The following is a 24,089-nucleotide window of genomic DNA, read 5'->3' on the forward strand; positions in this document are numbered from 1 at the left end:
ATATTTTTTTAAGACATTTTTAAAAATTACATTTTTGTTCTTGACTGATGAAGTGGAACTCGCCCAGCATTTGCAGGGCCCTCAAGCTCAGGGCAAGCAGAATGTGTACTCATCTCCTTACTCCATACCCTAGGAACCCCCTGACTGTTGACTCAGGAACTTTCTGAGAATGAAGACAGCACTGGGAGATGAGCTTTGGGGTGTATCCACCTTAGCTCTACAGTCATTGAGATTGTATCATAGAGGGAAGCAGGAAGTCAGAAATCAATCTATGCTTTTAATATGAAACCGTGCCTGAAACAGTTTGATTGTTTTAATATTGTTTCTGAAATTCCTTGTACCTTTGTAAAAAAAAAAAAAAAAAAGTGAAAATAAATAGATGTGGAATAGTGCAATGGAAAGAATGTAACAAAATAATAAACAACATCTTCCTAGACATTTTAATACATGGAGCTTTCCTTGATTTGTTTCACAAATACCAATTACAGGTTTCCCTCGCTATCTGAAAGTAGAGGGTTCTTATGAAACCTTTTGTAAGCCAAAATGGCTAAAGTGAAGAAGCAATTACCTTAACACAACTTGCTAACGGACACACAAAATAAGTCCAGATAAAGCACAAATGCTCACAGGCGCTGTTCAAAGCTAAGACGGCTTAATGTTGAGATGCTGAGTGTAGTTCCTGGGGAAGGAGCTTGGTGGTGCCACTCCCACTGCTTGGGGTGCTAGGGGGTGCACCAATGCCTCTATAATAGCTTGCTGTAAAACAAATGCTGAACATATTTTCACTTTTTGTCTTTTCTCATAAAAGCGAAAATCCTCTTCAGATTTCTTTCCGTTAGTGAAAGCAGGTACTAATGTAGGTCTTTCGTGAAAGCAAGGTGGCATAAAGTGAACTTTTGGAAATACCCACTTGTTTGGGCCAGAAACCAAGCTGGGAAACAGGCAAGAAAGACTTGGTTCCTACCCTCCAAAGAGTTTTTAGTCGTGGTTGGAAGGAAGGGGACATTCAGGCTGCTCTTGGAGGAGAAGCAAGGAAGGCTTCTTGGAGGAAATGATATTTAGGCAGAAACCTGAAGGATAAATAGGAGTAAACAAGGCAAAGAGCATTTGGGGAAAAGAGTGTTCCAAGCAGAGAAAACTACCTGTTCCATAGTCTGGAAACAAGCAAAGGGTGGAGCATAGACAGGGCAGAGATCATGAGTATTAAGAGCCAAGGGCAGACTTCCCTGGTTGTCCAGGGGTTAAAACTCCATGCTTCTACTGCAGGGAGCGTGGGTTCGATCCCTGGTAGGGGAAGCTCCACATGCAAGCGGTGCGGCCAAAAAAAAAAAAAGGAACGGAAAGAGCCAAGGGCTTTGTAGGTGGGAGCTGAGACTTTTTTCCCCTAGTTTTATTGAGGTATGATGATTGACAAAAATTGTATATATTTATGTTGTTTGTGATTTCTTGAGGTGTACGTGGTAATGATTACGATATGAATACATTGTGAAATGATCACCACAATCTAGTTGATTAACACATCCATTACCTCACATCGTTACCATTTTTTGTGTATGGTTGAGAACATTTGAGATCCAATCTCAACAAATCTCAAGTGTACAATACAGTATTATTAACTATAGTCACCATGCTGTACATTAGATCCCCAGAACTTATGGGTTCTGTAACTTAAACTTTGTACCCTTTTCCCCCACCCTACCCTTTTCTGTCAGCCCCTTGCAACCACCTTTCTACTCTCTATCAGTTTGACTTTTTAATTTTTTTTTTAGATTCCACATATTTAGGTATCATACAGTATTTGTCTTTCTCCATCTGGCTTATTTCACTTAGCATAATGTCTTCCTGGCTCATTCATTTAGAAAATGGCAGGATTTCCTCTTTTAAGTCTGAATTACATTTCACTATATATACGTGCATATACCACATCTTCTTTATCCATTCATCCACTGATGAACTTGGGTTTTTTCCATATTTTGGCTATTGTAAATAATGCTGCAGTGAACATGGGAGTGCAGATAGCTCTGAGATACTGACTTCATATTCTTTGGATATACACCCAGAAGTAAGATTGCTGGATCATATGGTAGTTCTATTTTTAATTTTTTGAGGAACCTCCATACTGTTTTCCATAATGCCTGTACCAACTTACATTCCGTGGATGCTGAGACTTTAGCGTGGGTGCAGGTGGAGTTTCCAGAATGTTTCTCACAATTGCGGGAATCGTTATTTCTCTTGGGGATAGGGCAAGAGAGAATTAAGGGAAAATGAAAAGCTAGGTAATGCACAGCATCCTGGAAGGCCACAGCCAACTTTGGTCCCATCCACAGGGCTGCAGTTTTCTGATCATGACTGGACGAACGTCACTCAGCGGGGAAGCCCACCTCCTTGCAGTTAGTTAGCCCATTCGAAGTGAGCCCCCATTTGTGCTGTGGCCGCCTCTGGGCTAGACACAGAGCTGGGAGACCAGGCCTGAGCATTCACTGCCCGGGCAAATGGGCGGGAGAGCACCGTGCTGTCCGCAGGGTGATGATGCTGCGGCTGTGCCCTGGCCTGCCGGGGGCGCCCTGCCATGTATCTGTCTTTCCCTGCCGGAAGTGGGACGGCCCTGAGCGCCCCGCCCCACCGCCCAGGTTTCGACTTCCCTGCCGGCCCCTCTCTGCGCGGCGGCCCCAAAACTTGGGGGTGAATGGCGGGCGCGCCGCCAAGTGGGACTCCTGGGGAGCTGGGCCCAGCGGAGCCCGAAGACGCGCGCGGCTGGCGCAGTCGGGAGCACGGCGACCGCGTGGCTGAGCTCTTCTGTCGCCGCTGCCGCCGCTGCGTGTGCGCGCTTTGCCGGGTGCCGGGCTCGCACCGCGGCCACCCGGTTGGTCTGGCTCTGGAGGAGGCGGCGCGCGTGCAGGTGGGGACGCGGGGGCGGGAGCCCGGGAGCAACGGGCGGGGAGGGGCGTACCGGGTCCCACTGACAGTTCCCGGTTGGGACCAGGACCCCCAAGGCGGTCCAGAGACCATCTAGGAGGCCGACCTGTTGTTGTTCAGAAAAAGAAACTGAAGCCCAAGGAAAGGCAAGGCCATCATTTAAGCATAAGAAGAGGTGGGTTTGGGAGTGAGAACTTGGGCGCTCCGGCCGGCACCGGATATCCCGGACCTCATCCACCAAGGCGGGTCCACCACACTGCCTTTGGGCCGGAAGAAATTCTGCCTTTTAACAAAGATGAAAAAATCCCTCCCGCTTCGAAAACATCTGTGTTTCCGGAAAGCCACACAAACACCTCCTCTGGTTTTCCCTCCTGGAATTCAGAGAGGGACTGCGGACCGCCTGATCGCCCTGGGAGCGGACACAAAGGCCCTCTGCCTACGCCGTTCTGCCCCTCCCCCTCCATACCCGCTCCATTCCACGCTCATAACAGCCTGGTGAGAGCTAGGCCAGACGCTTCGTGGACAAGGAGAGGAGGGTTCTGGAGGCCGAGGAGGGCCTTGAACCCAGGACTGCCTCCCACGGGCCCTTTCTCACCTTGGAGCTCTCACCCATGCTTATTCCTAATAGTGGAAGGGGGCTCTGGACTCTTGTCCCAACCTCGTGGCCAACTTGTCCAGTGACTCTAGTCAGACCCCTCCAACCTCTCTGGGCTAGGCAGGCCCTCCTGTCACAGACAGATGTTGATTCTACCACTTCCACCTTAAAGAAGTCGACTGTGGTTAATCCAGCCCCACAATGACCTATCCCCTGCACAGCATGACTTAACACCATCATGGTGACAACCTTGGAGCTCCACTGTGAGAATGGGCCACGTGGGGGCCAATCTAGCAGGTGGAGTCCAGGATTCAAGGCTTGCCTCTGCCTCCAAGATCTTCTTCTTCTTATCTATAAAATGGTTATAATAATAATTTTGTTCCTCAAAATGCTGTTTTCAAAGTTAACAAGGCTGCTTTCAGAGATATAGCTTTTAATAGGCAGGTCTACCCACCTACCCCTTTTGCATCCACACACCCACCCACTCACCTGTCTGTTCATGCATCATCCATCCGCCCATTCATTCATTCATTAGACGTCCATTCAACTCATACCTGGTGCCATGAGTCAAGGAATAGACCAATTCTTCCCTGACCTGGAGGAGTTCCTTTGCTAGTGGGGGAAGAACAAACAGTGACAACACAGTATGATAAGTACTGTAATTGGAGAGTCTGAGGCAGTGGTCAGTGGGAGCCAAAGAGAGGACAATGTGAACCAGGTACAGGAAGCCCAGCAAGACTTCCTGGAGGAGGAGCCATTGGAACTGGTGGTGAAAAATAAGTGGGGTTTCACCAGGTACCTAGACTGGAGAAGCACCCTGTAACTGGAGGTTTCAAGCACCAGGAAGCTGGGTTATCCTTGGCTGATAGGCAGGAGCTGGACTTGAAGGCTTAGAAATCACAGTGGGGTATGGATGTGCTCCTGGAAGTTGAGGCTATGGCTCATATTTGGGTTACTATTGTGTTCCCAGCCCCCGCACTCACTCCCAGCCCCCCGGCTAGAATGAAACTGTGCACACCGTAGCAAATGCTTGTTGGATATTAAAATAACGATACAAGCTACATCTGTTGAGCACTTACTGTGTGCCAAGCACTATACCAAGCACTTTGTGTACTTCTTATTCTTTACAGCAACTCTGTACGGGTGTCCCCTTTTGTGTAGCTGAGGAAACCAAGGTTTAGAAAGGTGAGGTCACTTGCCCAGGTCATGTGGAAGGAGAGCTGGGACTCAGACCTAGGAGGTCCCATCTGACTCTGGGGCTTAGGCTCATGACTTGCTCCAGCTCTCCACTTGAATTTGGCAGCCCCTGGTAATTCTGTTCAATTCAGCAAACACTTCTGGGTCACCCCCTGGTCCCTATGGGGGAGCGGGAGCCAAGGATGGAGCAGACCTGCCCTCAGGAAGCTCCCAGTTGGTCCAGCAGCTGAGTGTAAGGTGAGCCATAAGAAGGTAAGATGGAGGTAAGGCCTTTGGAGAAATGGCAGTTGCAAAAAGCAGAGATAAGGAAGGGAGCCATCTTAGGTGGGAGAGGGGACCTCTTACACATGCAGGTCCTCTGAACCCCAACCCAGGCCAGAGGACCACAGACCAAGCCTGGATGCAAGTTCCATGAGGGCAGCTCCAAGAACAGGCCCCAGCACATTATAGGTACTCAGTATTCACTCTAGAAGTGAAGGCTCTTCCCCTGACCCCAAGCTGCTTCCCTAAAGTCCTATTTGAGGGCCTGGAAAAGCAGGTCACAAGCAGGACTATCCTAGAAAAAAGGGGGCACCTCGAGGTTTGGAGAATACCTCATGTGGGCCTCTGAGGATCAGAGTGGCCCTAGTTCCAGCTCATCTTCCAATTTGCCTCATGACTTTGGGCAAGTCAGCTCACCTTCTGAGTCTCAGCTCAGCTGAAAAAAAATACAGGAGTGAGAGGACATGACCCCTGGGGTGACTTATTATCTCAAAAGTGACAACATTAAGACTTCTCTCCTAACGCTTGCACATACAGAAACTCACCCAAGAATGTTTAAAGAATTTGACAACCAAGAAGCAGCAGCAAGTTGGCAACCTAACCCAGACAAGATGCTGCTGAGAAGCTCAAGGCAAGTGGGGGATTCTTCCTTATTCTAGATGAGATGTCCACCTTTGCCCTTGGACACACAGTTCTCCCCAGTATGGAGCCAAGGGAAAATGAAAACCAGCCTCAAAGGGGCAGGTCAGGTTTGGTGAGGCCTGGGGCTTCTGTAATTTAGGGGGCCCTTTTGGAGAAAAAGAACACAAAATTAGTTGCAAGACCATGAAGGGGCCATGCCAGGGAGGGACCTGGGGCTCCTGTTTCATTAGCTTTGTGGTGAATCTGCCTCTGCCCAGCGCCCTAGCCTTGTCCCATAATGCCTGACAAAATGGAGGAACAGCCTTTTCTCCCGCCATGGCCAAAGCCATTCTCTTGGGCAGACTACTCCTCCATCCCCCGCACCCCAAACTGCCTGAAGCAAAGCAAAATACAAGGTAAGGAACACACAAATCGCTCTTTAGGTTTCACTGTTGAAAGAAAGTAAATAGGTATAAATGTATTCCATAAATATGTACTTTCTTCAGGCTTCTCCTTGCATAACACTGTTTATTTAGGTGGATTCTTTTGTGGGTTTTAAGTGGGAAGTTGGGGCTGACATTATCCCAGCTGCTGTTTTGACTGTGAGAATGGTGTGACTCTTTAGGAGCGTTTTAGGTGAACTTGGCCAGTCCCTTCCCTTCTCAGACTCAGCTGCCACCGCCTCAAAGTGAGGGCTGGAGTGGGTTGCCCTCCCAGGGCCTGTCTCACTGAGGGCTCTGTGAACCCCAGACTGGCCACCCCAAGTCAGGCAGGGAGGTTGGCTCTGACGACCACAGGAGTAGCTGGCACCCAGACCAGGCCACAGAGTTGCCCCCCTGTTTGCCCAGCATCCATTATCTTTCGGGTGACAGCATGCCCCAGTTTACTGGGGACAGTTGTGGTTTACACCTGTGGCCCTGGGTTAATTATTAATCATGTCATGTCTTCAAGAGCAGGACTCTGGGTATAGGCAACTACATCAGTTCAAAAGGATTTGGGAACTGAAAATTGGCACACCTGAAGGGATGGCGGAGGTGCTTTGGGCTGTTCAGCCAGAAGAACAGAGTCAGGGCACAGTCTCACTGTCTGTAAATCTCTGAGCAGATATGGTTTGGGGGTCCCTGAGGAAAGAGTTAGGATCCGTGTGGAAAGTCTAAGGGGGCAGGTTTCAGCTTAATCTAAGGAATGGTTTTCTTTCTTTGAAGCTTTTCCCCAACTTTTAAACTTTATTTTGAAGTAATTACAGATTTATAGGAAGTTGCAAAAGTAGTGCATGACCCTGGATGGATGACAAGATTCCTTGCCCTTCCCCCAGGCCAGTGGGTGGATTTTACTGGTGCCTGGTTCATGGATGGAGCGGCTCTCTGTGAATCTGGTTTGATGCGGGTCAGGTGGCCCCCTTCCCACTCCCAGGATGCCAGGTGCCCAGGGCACCCTCCTAGATGACCCGGCCCCAGCATGGTGTGGCTCTCATATGCCCCTCCACCTCCACCCCACCCGGGTCCCTCACTCAGCTCCCGCCCATGGTTCTGACGCCAAGTTCCCTCTTTGTTTTTGGCACCCGAGGATTTCCCTTTTTTTGTTGTTGTTTGTTTGATTGTGGGTTGGTCTTTTGGGTTTTGTTCTTTTTTTTCAGCTTGATCACGTAATTTTAAAATTTGCTCATTTTATCAGCATTTCCATGTGTTTGAAGTAGGAAGGGGGATTTCCATGTCAGCTCCTTCTCCCTTTTTAACCAAAACTATATGTCATTTTACATATGGGGGGTTTTGTGGTTGTTTGTTTAAGACCCTAACCCTTCCCTATGTCATTAAAAGTTCTTTATCAATGTCAGTATTAGAGGCTGTATATTCCATTATATGGATCGACCATGATTCATGAAGCCATTTTCCTAATGTTGAACATTTAGATCACTTCCAGGCTTTCACTCATGTAAAACAACGCTGCAGTGATATTTGGCACCTTGATTTATTTTCTTTGGGACACGTTCCTAGAAGTGAGTCGCCTGGCTCAATAGGCACAGACATTTGTAGGGAGTCTGGTGCGTTCTGCTGAACTCTGGCAGGCGTAGTTGTGGCAGAGAGGTCTGGGGCAACCTTGCTTACTCAGAGGTAGTACTAGGGAAAAGACCATTTGCCTGAAAATTAATCCATAAAACAGCTTGGTAAACAAAACCAGTAAAGTTCATAAATGTCAAACATCTACTGTTCAGAAGCCAACAACCAGGCCTACCCATCCACGCCTTTCCAGAGAGCAATCAAGAAGGACTTGATCATGAATCCCCAACCAACACCCATTAAATGATTTTTCTCTGACATCCTTGTTAATAGGCTGTTTGCTTCCCCATCATGGCTCTTCAGCGGGCTCATACATGCCAGGTGTACGGAAAATCAACACTTGCCTGCTGCCCTAACTTTTTACTCAAACTGGGATGAGTTGACAATATAGCAGAGTGGTTGTAGTCTTCTTTCAAATCTTCCAAATTTTCCACAGTGAGCTTTTGATACTTTTGTGAACAACAACAAAAGAGTATATAAATACATGATATATATATAGATATATAATATATTAGTTCACTTTGAACCAATGTGGCCCAAACCAGACAGTGTACTTCCTTGTTTCATTTCCAGAATTGTCTCTCTCAGTCTTTTTTTTGTTTTACCATATTGCATAATCAGCCTCATCTTGCCTATACTTAAGTTTTCTATGCTGAGATTTATAACAATGTGTAGTGTCATTAAGCTTATTTTGTATATTCTTCTTTAAAAAGTGGATCTGTAGAAACTGCTTGGAGCCCAGTTGGTTGGGAGAAGGTATTTGCTCTCGGTTTCTGTAGAAAGGTCCTCCGCGTACATATGTTGCCTCCAAAATGTGTGGATAAATCAAGCGTTTAGAACACATTTTCTTTCCTTCGTTTAGTCATTCAACAAAGATATATTTCTGTCCAGGCTCACTGACTCATAGAAACCATGTTGTAAGTGTGGACTAATTCCCAAGCTAGCCCAAAGCCAATTTAATCAATATGAGGCTCTAAACTCAGAGCCTCACCACTGCCTAGAACATTGCACGGGAAACACAGACTTCGGGAGCCCATCCCGTAGATCCTGCCAAATCACACATTCCTGCCCCACTAAGGAGAGAACATGGCACACAGGGGAGCCTGCCCACCCCCATGCCTGCCTGGGTACCAAGGATCTTTCTGCTGTGTGGGCTGTACAGACATTTGGGCTGAGGAAAGAAGCCGGCCTGATTTTTTTGTTGTTATGATTTTATTTTTTAATTGTACTAGGAATACATGAACGCATCTCAGTTTTTAAAATTTAAAGTTTATTAGAATACAGTGTACAGCTATGGAAAGTACAGAGTGAGAGTCCCTCTTGACCATCTCCCCAATCCCACACCTCTTCCCAAACATGACCAAACTAACAGACATTTTATTTTTTAAAAATTTTGATTAATTTATTTATTTTGGCTGCGTTGGGTCTTCTTGCTCCATGCGAGCTTTCTCTAGTTGCGGTGAGCGGGGGCTGCTCTTCGTTGTGGTGCGCGGGCTTCTCATTGCGGTGGCTTCTCTTGTTGCAGAGCACGGGCTCTAGGCGCGTGGGCTTCAGTAGTTGTGGCTCGCGGGCTCCAGAGCGCAGGCTCAGTAGTTGTGGCGCACGGGCTTAGTTGCTCCGCGGCATGTGGGATCTTCCCGGACCAGGGCTTGAACCCATGTCCCCTGAACTAACAGGCGGATTCTTATACACTGCGCCACCAGGGAAGTCCCCAGACATTTTAAATGCACTTGCAAACGTGCAGATGCATATATACATGTACACTTTTTTTAAAATTTATTTATTTTATTTTATTTTTGGCTGCACTGGCTCTTCGTTGCTGCGCTCGGGGCTTTCTCTAGTTTCAGCGAGCGGGGGCTAGTCTTCATTGCGGTGCGTGGGCCTATTGCAGTGGCTTCTCTTGTTGCGGAGCACGGGCTCTAGGCTCGCAGGCTTCAGTAGTTGTGGCACACAGGCTTAGCTGCTCCGCGGCATGTGGGATCTTCCCGGACCAGGGCTCGAACCCGTGTCCCCTGCATTGGCAGGCGGATTCTTAACTGCCGCACCACCAGGGAAGCCCTACATGTACACTTTTAATTTTGTTATCTTTTACATAAATGGGCTCATCCTATATGTATTATTCTGCAACTTGCCCTTTTTCACACGCTGTCTTGAAGAGCTTTCCACGACAGGACATATAGGTCCACTGCATTCTTTGGGTGTGTGTGTGTGTGTGTGTGTGTGTGTGTGTGTGGCAAAATACACATAACATAAAAGTTACCATTTTAACCATTTTTAAGCATATAATTCAGTGGCATTAATTACATTCACAGTGTTGTACAACCATCAGCACTCTTTCCAAAAGTTTTTCATTACCCTAAATGTAAACTCTGTAATCATTAAGCAATTACTTCCCATTCCCCTCCCACCAGCTCCTGGTAACCTCTAATCTACTTCCTGTCTCTATGAATTTGCCTACTCTAGATATTTCATATAAGTGGAATCATACAATATTTGTCCTTCTCTGTCTGGCTTATTTAATTTAGCATCATGTCTTCAAGGTTCATCCGTATTATAGCATGTGTCAGAACACTGCATTCGTTTTCATCACTGAATATTATTATTTCATTGTATGAATGCAGCATAATTTGTAAATGAACATATATATATACTTCCCATGTTGAAAATTTTGTCCAACTTTTCTCTATCTCAACAATGCTATAGTGAGCTTCTTGGTACACAAATCTTTGTGCACATGTGAAAACATTTTCTAGGATCAATTCCTGCAAGAGGAGCTGCTGCATCAAAGGATTTAAGCATTTTAAATTTTGATATTATCATATCACCCTCTAAAAATGCAATACTAATGGACACTACCACCTGCAGTGTATGTAAGTTAGCATTCTTCCAGTCTGATGGGCAATATATATATATATATTTTTTTATTTTTATTTTTTTCTGATTATGCTGCTCACTTCCTTGATTGTTTGGGACGCTGAGGCACCTCTTCATACGTCTATTGGCATTTGTATATCTCTGGTCCATTTTTAAATTGATTTCTTTTTTCACTATATGTTATGGATAGTAAGCCTGTGTAGTTTGTTACTTGTCATGTGGCTTTGTTTACAGTGCCTTACCTCTCGGGAAGAGTTTCTTTTTTTATGTAGTCCAACCTGTCATGACTCCCGTTTTGCTATCTGAGTTTTGGGTTCCTCTTACAGAGGTCTTCCCTTCTCAAATTTTTAAAAATAAAATTGTTTTGTATTTTATTCTAGTAGGTTTATTATTTTTTTAATGTATAGTGCTTTGATCTATTTAGAATTGTTTGTTTGTTTAGCTTTTATCGTGGAAAGCCTCAAGCATACATACGTGTTTTGAAGCAAATCGCAGACATACCATTTCATCTGTAAAACTCTGAGCATATTACCTCTATAAGATAAGTACTCATTTTTTAAAATATATAACCATAGTATCATCATCACACCTATGAAAATTAACAGTGGTTCCTTAATATTATCAAATATCCAACCAGTAGTCACATTCCCAATTGTCTTATAAACGTCACATTTTATTTGTTTATTTGAATTAGGAGTGAAATAAAGTTTTCAAAATGCGATTGGTTGATGTATTTTTTAAGCTGATGGTTAACATGCTCCTCTGTCCTCTATGTGTCTTCTAAATTGTATCTTTAAGTTAGATCTAGAGGCTTAATCAGATTCACATTTACATTTTTCACAAGAGTACTTCATAGGTGGGGTTCTGTCTGAATTTATTTTTGTATACAGAATAAGATAAGGATCTAACTTAGTTTTTAAAAAAATACATGATTAATTGTATGCTGTACCAATACCATTTGTTGAATTATATATATAATTATATCAATTATATATATGTATATACATACTTTTCTAAGCTATTCTTTGCTCTTGATCTTTTTGTCTATGCCTAAGCCACATAGTTTTAAACCCTGTACCTCTACAGTTTGTTTTGATATCTAATAAGGCAGCTCATCCTTCATTGATTTTTTTTTTTGGCCATGCCACACAGCTTGCAGGATCTTAGTTCTCCAACCAGGAATCGAACCAGTGCCCTCAGCAGTGAAAGCCTGACATCCTAACCACCGGACCGCCAGGGAATTCCCCTTCATTGATCCTTTAAAAGAAATTTTTGGCTTTTCCTGTGCTTATTCTCCCCCATGGTAATTTAACATTTGGTTAATCTGTATGTTAAGACTTTGATTGGGATTGCATCCAACTTATAGACTAATTTGGAGACAAATGGCATCTTTATAGTATTGAATCTTCCCAGCCGGGGATATAGTTTTTCTTCCATGCATTCAGATTATTTTATGTCTTTCAGTACAATTTTATACTTTTCTTTATCTAGGCCCTTACAGTTTTTGTTAGGTCTAGTTTTAAATATTTTGCTATTTTTTTCTACTGTTTTAAAGATGATCTTTATTTCTCCATGCATTTTCCAATTGGTTATAGCTGGTACTTAGGAAAGCTTTTTATAAGTGCTGAACTCACTTTTTAGAAGTTATAATAATTTTTTTCATGTTGATAATTTTGGATTTCCTGGTTGGCAATCATATCATCTGCATCTGGTTTTGTATTGTTCGGGTTTTTCTTTAGGCTCGTGCAGAGTCAAGTAAAACCTGGCTGACAAGGAAATTTACTGAACTCAGATTACTACTTGATGAAGAGGAAGCTCTGACCAAAAATTCATTGAGAAAAACACACAGCTTGCCCTGCAGGCGTACAGGGAGCAAATCGAGTCTTGTGGGGAGCAAATCGATGTCATGAACAATCTCTCCAACAGGGTCTGGAGTATCAGCCAGGAACCCAGTCCTGTACAGCTGCTGCAGGTAATGCTGGGTTTCTGCCCTCACAGCGGCCACCGGCCACCACATTTCATCTTGGTTTATGTGGCACTGAACACAGTATTCACACACTGAGTAAATACACAGAGAACTGCCTTGTCAGCAGGTAGACTGATTACATTGTTAGGAAGATAATATACATCTTGGACTAATTAAATGACATGATCAGCCACCATTTTTGAGGGCCTCTGTGTTCCAAGCACCTCAGGTATCTTAGCTCTAATATTTACTAGAACTCTGCAAATTGGATATTCTCACCCCATTTTACTAATGAGAAATGGAGGCTCAAGGAGATGAAGGGACTCATCCAAGGTTATACAGCTGGTAGGTGGCAGATCTGGGATCAGGTCTGTCTGACTCTAAAGCCACAAGGCATCACTGCCCAGTCCTCTGACGGTACAGTCTTAATGGAAACATCACTCCTGGAAAGGCAGGCACCCTTGCAAAAGCTACTAAGCAGACTTCAAGAGTGGAGTCACAATTTGCTCAAAGGGGAGAGAAGGACGGGACTCCTTGGCCAGTGGGCTCTGTTGGAGGCTATTATCTTATACTGAAGGAGAATCTAAAAACTAGCCCCTATAATATTCACTACTACACTTAGTGAAAGCATGTTGTTGAAGGTCGCGTTCCCGTCTTCAGGGAACCATGGGAGAAACTTCTCTCTCATGTCAGTAATCCTGTGCAGTCACCTGTGCACTTGGATTGCTTTTCTACTCATCTAACTCTTCCTCTTTCTTTCTTTGCCATAGCTTCTGGGAAGCTCAGAGCCAAATATGTTTCAAATAGCTGGGATGAGACTTTGTGGCATACAGTTTGTGCTTCATCTCACTCTGGCTTCCAGCTTACAGTCTTATCCTGGTTTTCTCTTGGCTTCATTTTTCTCACTGTAAAGGAAAATCTTGCAGCATTAGATAACTTTTGTAAGATGCTTTAAAGGTTTGTGGGATGAAGCAAGGTACAACTAAGTAAAGATGGCACTGAGTTGAACCACAGATTAGCATGGGCTCTGGCTGCAAAATAAGACAGACAAATAAATAAGTCAGTACAAAACTAGTGAAGCCAGTCCCTGGAGGCTAATTCCACTCTTGTGCCTTTATGTGGCCTTGGTCAATTCAGCCTGTGTCTCATTGTTAAATAACAACCACGACAAAAAAACCTAACAAAATATCCTGGGTGAGGTGCTCTCCTAGGCACTTTATTTATTTATTTATTTATTTATTTATTTATGGCTGTGTTGGGTCTTCGTTTCTGTGCGAGGGCTTTCTCTAGTTGCGGCAAGCCACTCTTCATCGCGGTGCGCGGGCCTCTCACTGTCGCGGCCTCTCTTGTTGTGGAGCACAGGCACGCAGGCTCAGTAGTTGTGGCTCACGGGCCTAGTCGCTCCGCGGCATGTGGGATCTTCCCAGACCAGGGCTCGAACCCGTGTCCCCTGCATTGGCAGGCAGATTCTCAACCACTGCACCACCAGGGAAGCCCCTCCTAGGCACTTTAGACGTTGTACTTTAAGAGAGGCAAGATGCACAGAGGGGCACATTTTTTTTCTTTTAAAATAATGGTACATTTTAGGAATATCTAACGCAAAGGGATGCTTCCATGGAGAAGAATGCTATTCTTCCATCATAGATACAGTTTCAGGGCTTTCTCATCTTTTTTTTTTTTTTTTTTTTTTAATTCTCTGGTGCCCAAGCTACTGATTTTCATCATTCATCGTTCCTTCCATTTGTTCACTCATTTTTTCATCAAATATACACTGAGCAACCTGATTGCAACAGGCCCCTGCTTCACATTAGGAGCTCATGGGTGGGGAGACATGCTCTGAAAGTTATTCACAACACAGCACAGCTAAGTGAGCTAGAAAAAGTGTGTCCAAGAAAAGTCCAACTCTGTATGGGGAATCAGGGAAGGCTTCCAGGAGGAGGTGACAGTGGAGCTGGTATGGGAGAATAAGGAGGAGCTCACCGGGTATATATAGAGGGAAAAAGCAGAGAGGACATCCCAGGCAGAAAGGAAGCATGTGCATGTGAGAGCTTGGCAGACTGGAGAACTGCCAGGGTTCAGCCTGACTGGAGGCGGGGCAAGGGTACAAGGGAGGGGGGCGTGTTGGGAGATGTAGGGATGCCAGGGTTACTTGATGAAGGGTCTTATATGCCTGGTCATGAAGTTTAGACTTTGTCCTGTAAAGAGAACGGGGGCCAGGGGAGTGTTTTGCACCGAGGAATGACACGGTCAGATTAATGCTTTAGAAAGGTCACTTTAGTGACAGGCTGGAGGATGGACTGGACAGGCAGGAATGGAGCCTGGAAGGAAAGTTGGGAGGAGACCACAGTATCCAGGAGAGAGATGATGGTGGGCTGGACCAGTGAAGGGGCAGTGGGGATGGGGAGAAGCAGGCGAGTTTGATAGATGTGACAGGATTGGTGACTGGGGGAATCCAAGATGACAGCTGGTTTCTGGCTTGAGAGATGGGTGGTTATGTGGCTGTTCCCTGAGTCTGCAAAGGCAAGAAGTAGATGTGCTCACTTTCATTCATTCATTTATTCCATCGTGAACATTTATCGAGAACCTCCTACGTGTCAGGCCCTGTGCTAGATGCTGGAGTTTGGGGTTACCAGGTGGTCGCATTTGTCCCTCATCCCCTTCCCCAGTCCCACCCCACCCATCTGCCCTCTGGGCCACCCTCCTGCCACCCCGGAGCTGCTCCCTGCCCTCCCTGCTAGTGCTCTGACTCCCTGGCCAGCCCTCTGAGTGTGACCTTAGCCCTCTTTCTCCACAAATTACCTTCTTCCCACCCAAATGAGGATGGGCTGTAGACCTGCAGCTTCCTAGGTAGAAAGGGCTTGGAGACCGTCCCTCAGCCCCTCCCAAGGCCCAGCATCCTTCCTGCCAAGTGCTGGGCCACCTTCCCTCCCTCCTGAGGCATCCACCCGCCCCTCCCATCTTAGGCAGCACCGCCCACCAGCCAGGGCCTGCTCTCCTAAGGCAATCTGCTGTCTTCTAAATCCTTGCCCAGGACAACCCTCCAGAAAGTGCAGACAGGGATCTTAGGTGCAAACAAGAGAATCCACTGTAACTGTTTTAAGCAAGAAAGGAGTTTATGAAAGAGTATTAGGCAGCACATCTGATCTCCAGGAAGGCCAGAAAGTCGTGATGAAGACCAGGCCACAGGAGTGAAGTCAAGGCTATGGCACAGACTTGCTCCAGTGTAGACCCACCCTTCTCCGCTGGGCAAGATGTCACAGCTCACACCACTGACCCAGAGCACGCCCCCTGGAACCTCCACTACTGCTGTCCCTGACAGCTACACGCCACTGTCACCAGCCCACCCTCACTTCCACATCCAAGTCTTGGAGTGGAGATGCCTCGTCACATGCCTACACCATGGGTGCAAAGGGGGCTGGGACAGTTTTCTTGATTCTACTTAGCAAAGCCACACTTAACACAGGAAGGGTATTTAAAAGGTGCTGTGCAGGCAGAAAACAGGACAGGCCCCACTGTGGTGGGCACACCCCCTTGGTCAGCATTCCAGCTGAGCTTCCAGAGTCTTTGGCTTCCCTTTTGGGATATGGTTTCCTGTTCCCCTGCTTTGGACGTGCCTCAAGAGCGCCTTCCCCAGGAAAACTGGCCCCTCGCTCTTTTCGTCCCCTGTACCTCAGGCCGACCTCTGTCACAGTGTCTGTAAAGCTTCGGGGGTCCCTTTCGCGGTAGTGAGCAACTTCAGGGCAGGGGCAGTCAGCTTGCCTCCTTCCTCGAGGCGGGGGAGGGGAGGGACTGCCATGGCTGCGGTCCTCGGGGCTCTGCTCCCAGGGGCAGGGCCTGGGCTGGCAGCAGGTGCCACGGCCAGGTGGGGCCAGTGCTCGCTGGCTGGGTTTGTTCCTGGGCACAGTGGTGCAGGCTGGGACGTGGCTCCAAGCCACCCTGAGCCCCACGTGCCCTCGCGCGTACACGGCCGCTGAGCAGCAGATGCAGCAGCAGATGAGCCTGGGGGAGTCGTGCCACCCCGTGTCCCACTCCTTTGAGCCCGTCAAGAGCTTCTTTAAGGGCCTTGTGGAAGCCATGCAGAGCCCGCTACAGACGCCACTGGACGTCCGCCTTAAGGCGAGTAAGTCACCGTGTGACCAACCTTGGGTCCTTTACTCCCCTAGTGCCCTGTGATTAGAGACAACTGTGAAGATCGCCACCCTAAATCATGTCTCTCCTGCACAGAGGCCCTAGGCTGGGTGGTCAAGGTCTCCTGGGCCTGGGCCCAACCCTCCCTTCCAACCTCACCTCCTACCCATTCAGAGACCAGGTCCTGCTTCTCGCAGCTGCACTGCTCTGCTCCTGCCCCTCAGTTGCTCCCGAGGTTCTGCCACACCTCAGCTTTGCCTGCGCTGGGCTCCCAGCTGGAAGGGCCTACTCCCCCTCCTCTTCCTCTGCCTGGTCAGGACCCACAGCTGTGCTCACCTGGGAAGCCTTTCCAAGAAACCCCGGGCTCGCTCGCTCTCCCGGCCGTCTCCCCCCTCTGCCCTGGGCCTGCTCCATCTTCTGCCTGGGGGTGTTTGTGAGCTGGATACATGGACCCCTCCCTTCCTCTCTTAAATGCCTGGAAGGCAAGAACCACTTTGGGTCCAGCTCTGAGGTCACTGCAAGGCCTGACACAAAGCAGGTGCTCAGAAATATCCATTCATTCATCTCTGCTATTAGGATTCATTCAGACCATTTACTGAGCCCCTATTATGTGCTGGGCACAGTGGGGTACAAAACAAAGCTCCTGCCTTTGTGGTGCTCTGTCTTTTAAGGGGAAGATGGACAACAAATGAATATATGCCAGCGATAAGAAGTGCTTTGAGGGGCTTCCCTGCTGGCACAGTGGTTAAGAATCCACCTGCCAATGCAGGGGACATGGGTTCGAGCCCTGGTCCGGGAAGATCCCACATGCCGTGGAGCAACTAAGCCCATGCACCACAACTACTGAGCCTGCGCTCTAGAGCCCGCGAGCCACAACTCCTGAGACCCCGTGCCACAACTACTGAAGCCCGCGTGCCTACAGCCCGAGCTCCACAACAAGAGAAGCCACCGTACTGAGAAGCCGGTGCACCGCAACGACACTCGCCACAACTAGAGAAAAGCCCGCGCGCAGCAACGAAGACCCAAGGCAGCCAAATAAATAAATAAATAAATTTATTTTTTTTTTTTTAAAAAGTGCTTTGAAAAAAAAAATAAAGCTGAGTAAGGAGAATGGAGGGTGACCAGGAGGAAGAGCTATTTTCTATGGGAAGTGGGAAAGGCCTCTTTGAGAAGGGGATGTGTGAGCTGACCTGAAGGAGGGGCTGGAGATCATTGTGGTCACATGCATGGACTCTGGAGCCAGACTGCCCAGGTTCCTATCCCAGGCCCACCACTTCCTAACCCTGCCATCTTGAGCAGGGCGCCTAACTTTTCTATGCCTCTGTTTTCATATCCATAAAATGAAGATGATAATATATTCCTGTCTCATAGAGTTGTTGTAAGGATTAAATGAGTTCTTACATGTAAAGTGCTCAGAATGGCGCTCAGGCATAATCACCATGTGAGCATTAGCTATTATTGTTGCTGCTGCTGTTATATCTGGGGGAAATGTCTTCTAGGCAGAGGGAAAAGCAAGTGCAAAGGTCCCGAGGCACAAGGTATGAGTAAGTTTGGCATGTTGAAGGAACAGCAAAGGGCAGGTGGGGGGAGTCAACAGGAGTAGATGTGGGCACAGGAAGGGAAGAAGAGAGAAAGAGATACCAAGGAGGCTCCACAGATTTTGACCGGAACAACTAGAAGGAAGTTGTCATATTCTGAGATGGAAAAGAGCATTTAGACTTGGAGGGAATGGCCCTTTTGGCTCTCTGAGCAGCACCATGGTGGTTTGCAAGAGCAAATGCCTGACGAAAGGCAGTTAAAAGGGAGCCAAGAAGAAAATGGTTGATCTGTTTTCTAAGGAAGGTTGGTACGATGTGAAAGCACCAGCTACGTTCCATATAAGAAATATTGGAAAAACCCTAGTCATGAGAACTCTAGGAACCAAAACTGCATTTGATGGCCTCAAGGGTTATCTTTTGGAAGTGAGCCTTGCTGACCTGCAGAATGATGAAGCTGCATTTAGAGAATTAAAGCTAATTCCTGAAGATGTTCAGGGCAAAAACTGCCTAACTTTCGTGGCATGGATCTTATCCATGACAAAATGTGCTCCATGGTCAAAAAATGGCAGACCATGATTGAAGCTCATGTTGATGTCAAGATTACCAGTGGTTATTTGCTTCATGTGTTCTGTGTTGGTTTTGCTAAAAACTGCAACAATCAGCATTACCCCGTGTGGTAGACATCTTCATTATCCCCCATTTTACAGATGAGGAAGCTGAGGGTCAGAGAGGTTAAATGACTTGCCCTAGGTCACACAGCTGGTAGGGGTAGAGGCAGAATTCAAACAGACTCTGGTCCCAAGGTCTGTGTTCTGATCCCCTGGAGTCTGCTTCCTCCCAGGCCATCACCCCTCATCCACCACCAGATAAGGCCATCATTCTTACTATCACAGGTAATACTGAGAGGTACTGACTCCCAGGAAGGCCACAAGGAGATGGGGGTCTTGCAGCACCACTGCCCTTCCAGTGTCCCGCCTCACCTCCCTACCTGTGAGTTCCACAGACATTGCAGGCTCAACAGGCTGAAATGGAATCCGGCATCTTACACACCTCAACCCCCAATCCTCTGCTTCTTGACTCCAATCTACTCTTCATTCTCCACTCCCATTAGAGTTAAGCCTTGGTACTTGTACCACTGCAGTACATCCTGAACCCAGCCCCTTTTCCATCCCTGCTGGCCCAGGTCAGGCTTGAGCCTACCAGCAGGGCCTCTGCCTCCACACTCACCCTGCCCCATCCACTCCCCACCAGAGAGAGCTTTGGAGATTCTTCTGCTCATGTCTACGCTCCTTCAAACACCTTCCATGGCTCCTCACTTTTTACATGATGCTCCTAGCACCTGTCCTTAATGTCTTTGCTCCTGCTGTATCCTTGGGAAAGCCTCCCATCCTTTTTCTGGGTGTCCAAATCTTCCCCATCCTTTAAGGGCCAGCTGAGGTGCTTCCTCCTCCATGAAGCCTTCGCTGACCCATCCAGGCCCTGGAGCCCTTTCACGTCTCCTCTTTGATCTGGAGCACTCTCTGCCTTGAGCGGTATAGCTCAAGCAAGCCCATTTCTCATCACCTCATTTACCTGACTGAGCTGTTGGAGACAGGGACCATGACTTGGGTTTCCCCTGAACTCCCTCTTACCTGGATGAGACCTGAACGCGACCTTCCTAAGGGTTCAGCTTTAATTTCTTGTTTTCAGTCTTCATCCTAGAATTTGCATGTCTGCCATGAAATTGCCCCCTTCCTTGACTGCTGAATACATGGTTGACTCTCAGGATGGTCCTGGAGCCTGCTGTCTCCTCCCCATGTCCAGGCCTCACTCACACTGGCCTGTCATTGCTCAGTTTGCTTCGGATCCTGGAAAGTGTGTTTCTGTATAGATCTGAGCCTTGTCCTGAAGTTTTCCTGTTACTGTGAATTTGCATTTCCTACTTAAATTTGCATGCAATTCTTGGGGAGAGATTAGGCGAATCTCCAGTTCTGTAATATTTTTAGTATGTTTTGTGCTGCTTGCATGAACACCAGGCACTCATTTCTCACAATTCATTACAGACGAGAACTGCCAGCTCTCGGGCTCCTCCGGCGCCCAGCCGGGTTCCCTGTTGAAAACAAGCCCCTCACCAGAGCGATCACTCTTAAAACGTAAGACCCCAGGAGCGGAGAGAGGGTGAAGAGGGCGCGGGGTGTACTGGTGGGAGGGAGGGTCACTGAAGTAGAGGCCCCCCTTTTTCCCTAAGAGGCCCAACTTCGGTTTTCTTAACCCTTATTATCAGTTTTTTAAAAACCACAGAAATAATACACATTCACTGTAGAAAAATTAGAAAACAAAGAAAAGCAAAGTTTTTTAAAAGAAAATCACTCATAAATCACTGAAGAGCTTCGGAAATTTTTCTGCTCACATACCCAAGCAGACACGTAGTAGTAGATCACTACTATTATTTGCCCTTTTAACTTTCTTTGGCATATACATACTGTGATAAATATTTAATATATATATTTTTTACAAACATGGTGTCATACTCTACATCCTGTTTTGTAATCTGTGTTTTCATTTACTGATATATTATGAACATCTTTGTTCCCTTAAAAAATTATACAGGTAATGCGTGCTTCTTGTAGAGAATTAGAAATTACATATATGAAAAGAAAACAATTGCCTGCCCCAGAGTTAAATGATGTTAATTTTTGGCATATATTCTTTCAGATGTTTTAAAAGTATATATGTCTACAGATTTTTAAAAATGGGATCATATTACAGATATTCTTTTGTAATTTTATTTATTTATTTATTTATTTATTTATTTATTTATTTATTTATTTGTGGCTCCACCACGAGGCTTGCAGGATCTTAATTCACCAATCAGGGATCGAACCCCGGCCCCCAGCAGTGGAAGTGCGGAATCCTAACCACTGGACCGCCAGGGAATTGCCTTCTTTTGTAATTTTAAAAATTTAATAGTATAGATTGAACAATTTTCTATTTTAATAAACACAGATATTATGGTTATTTTTAAAGGATACATGGTATTCCATTGAATATGCCATGTTTAAATCAATCTCATATCGTATTGTTGGACATTTAGGCTGCTTTACATTTTCATTTCTATAAACAGTGCTGCAGTAAACATCCATTCTTGTACCTCTTTGTTGAATTAATGACTAAGTGACTGAATACACCTTAGCTCATTTTTGTATTTTTTTTAGGAGTAATTTCTCAAAATGGAATTACTAGGCATGCATTTTTTTAAACTAAACTTTAACAAATATAAAATACATAAAGAAAAGTGCACAAATCAAAGGGCTGTAGCTCAATGATTTTTTAAAAGTAAACACATTCAATAACTTCCTTCAGACCATGAAATGGAAACTTCCAGCTCCTCAGAATCCTTCCTCATGCCAGTTCACTATCCCGAAGGGTGACTACTCTCCTGACTTCTAACAGTAAAGATTACTTTTGCCTGTCTTTGACCTTTATATAATGAGATCACTCAGACTACTCTTTTGTGTCTTGCTTCGACAGAACAACGTGACATTTGTGAGATTTACCCATATGATTGTGTGTAGCAGTAGTTTGTTGATTTTCACTGTAGTGTAGTATTCCATTGTATGAATGTAGCACACTTAATATTATTGATGGACATTTTGGATTGTTTCAGCTTTTGCCTATAATGAATAATGTTGCTTTGACTATACCTGTACATGTCTTTTGATGCACCTATGAATGCATTTCTGTTGGGTATTTACCTAGGAGTGGGAGAAAAGGATGCCCAGTGTAAACACTTCTATGCAACATTGTTCTAGATGTCCTAGAGAGTGCCTTGAGGCAAAAAAAAAAAAAAAAAAATGTAAGCTATAAGGATGGGAAAAGGGAAAAAAAGATCATTATTCAAAGATGACATGATTATTTACAGAAAATCCAAAATAATCTATAAATAAATTAGTTACCAAATGAATTTAGAACAGCTGCTGGATGTAATGTCAGCATACAAAAATCAATTGTATTTCTATGTATTGGCAATAAACGATTAGAAAATGAAATTTTAAAAACATTATTTTCAGTAACACTTTTAAAAAGCTAGGAATAAATCTAACAAAAGACGTACAAAACCTCTCTACAGAAAACTCCAAAATATTACCGAGAAAACTATCCGGCAGTATCTACTAAAGCTAAACATCCACATGCCCTAAGACCTAGACTTTTCTCTAACTTCATGTCTACAGATGTGTATAATGCAACAAGAACTGTTATTGGGAGTTTAAATCACCACCACCTTTCTGGAGGACAGTTTGGCAATATTTACCAAAGGCCTTAAAATCACAATCATCCCCGTTGACCCAGCAATTCTTCTTCTAGGAATATATCCTAAATAAATAATCAGATACATAAAGATGTGTTCATATTAGTGTTTCCAAAACCTTTTTAAAAAGCGTATTTTTTAAGGCAGGGGGAGGGGATAGGTTAAATTATAATTCATCTATACATCAAAATCTTAAGGTTGCCATTAAAATGCTCTTATAAGAATATTATTTGATGTGGTAAAATGTTCATAAATACATCAATAAATTTAAAAAGCAGATTACCCAAGAGCCTGTATAGTATGACACCAACGTTAAGAAAAAAACTATAAAGGGGCAAGTAAAGAAAAAAATTGGAAGCATATACACCGAAGTGTTAACAGTGATAGGATTATTTTTTATTAAATTTTTAGAAATTGGCAACAAATTCCATGGTACAAAATTCAAGCCGTACAACGGGTGTGCACTAAAATGTTCTCTCCTGCCCGTGCTCCCCAGCCACCGCCCCACTCGTGATTTCCGTGTTTCCCTGTATTCTACCCTGAACACTTGCGGGACAGCGGGTACCAAGCAGGGTCGGTTTCCCGGGGGCGGGGCAGGGCAGCGGCACTGGCCCCGCCCATCGGGCGTGGCCCGGTGTCCCCGCCCCCCGCAGACGCACGCACGCCCACGCTGGAGCCAGACGCGCTACACGCGCGCCTGCGCCGCTCGGCAGACCGCTCGAAGGTGCATTGCGGCCGCCTCGGCAGCCTGGGGCTCAAGTCCGCGCTGCATTTCGACATGCTGTGGCAGGTGCTGGGCCGCGACTGCTTCGACGCCGGCAGCCACTACTGGGAAGTGGACGTGCAGGAGGCTGGCGTCGGCTGGTGGGTGGGCGCGGCCTACGGCTCCCTGCGGCGCCGCGGGGCCTCGGCCGTCGCCCGCTTGGGCTGCAACCGCCAGTCCTGGTGCCTCGAACTATATGACCTCGAGTACGGGGCCTTCCACGACGGCCAGCGCAGTCGTCTGCGGCCCCGCGACGACCCCGACCGGCTCGGGGTCTTCCTGGACTAAGAGGTCGGCGTCTTCACCTTTTACGACGTGACGGGCGGCATGACCCACCTGCACACCTTCCGTGCCGCCTTCCAGGAGCTGCTCTACCCGGCCCTGCGGCTCTGGGAAGGGGCCATCAGCATCTCCCGACTGCCCTAGGGGCCGACACCTGAGTGGCCGCCCTAGGCTCTCCGCGGCTCTGGTCTCACCCGATCCAGACGTGGCTGGTCTACTGCCGCCTCTGTAAGCATTCCCATCCTCTCCCCTACCAGTCATGCCCTGTGCTTTGAACAGTTACTCTCCTAGGTAGGCTAGTTTCAAACGGGCCCTAAACACAGGTCCTCTGCTGCTGTTCTCTCATCCGAACTCCCCACCGCCACCAGGGCCCTTCTACTACACTGCTTTTAGTCCAGGTTCCTGAAAGGACACACCCACAGGTGAGCCCTAAGCATCCTCACCATGTCAGGATACATGATCCTCAGCCTCAGAACATTCTCCCTCATACAGCACTCAGAACTGCCTGGCACATAGTAGGCGCACAGTAAATATGTGAATGAATAAGAGTCGCTAAGACTCTTCTGTCCCGTAGTGTCCCTTGGATCTGCTTCCTCCTCTCCA

At 46.4% G+C, this 24,089-nt stretch overlaps 1 protein-coding gene and 1 pseudogene across 1 annotated transcript; both read left to right on the forward strand.

Moving 5' to 3' along the window:
* Positions 1-2,633: 2,633 nt before the first annotated feature.
* TRIM14 (tripartite motif containing 14) lies at positions 2,634-23,791 on the forward strand. The gene is given in 8 exon segments (XM_061200202.1): positions 2,634-2,899; positions 5,507-5,574; positions 5,576-5,600; positions 12,261-12,339; positions 12,342-12,493; positions 16,445-16,607; positions 20,196-20,285; positions 23,095-23,791. Coding segments are annotated over 8 exon segments (1,326 nt in total). The 5' UTR covers positions 2,634-2,686; the 3' UTR covers positions 23,631-23,791.
* On the forward strand, positions 18,373-18,833 carry LOC133098098 (small ribosomal subunit protein eS1-like; annotated as a pseudogene).
* Positions 23,792-24,089: the final 298 nt, after the last annotated feature.

This window comes from Eubalaena glacialis, chromosome 9, assembly GCF_028564815.1.
Source record: "Eubalaena glacialis isolate mEubGla1 chromosome 9, mEubGla1.1.hap2.+ XY, whole genome shotgun sequence".
In the NCBI taxonomy this organism is placed as follows: Eukaryota; Metazoa; Chordata; class Mammalia; order Artiodactyla; family Balaenidae; genus Eubalaena; species Eubalaena glacialis.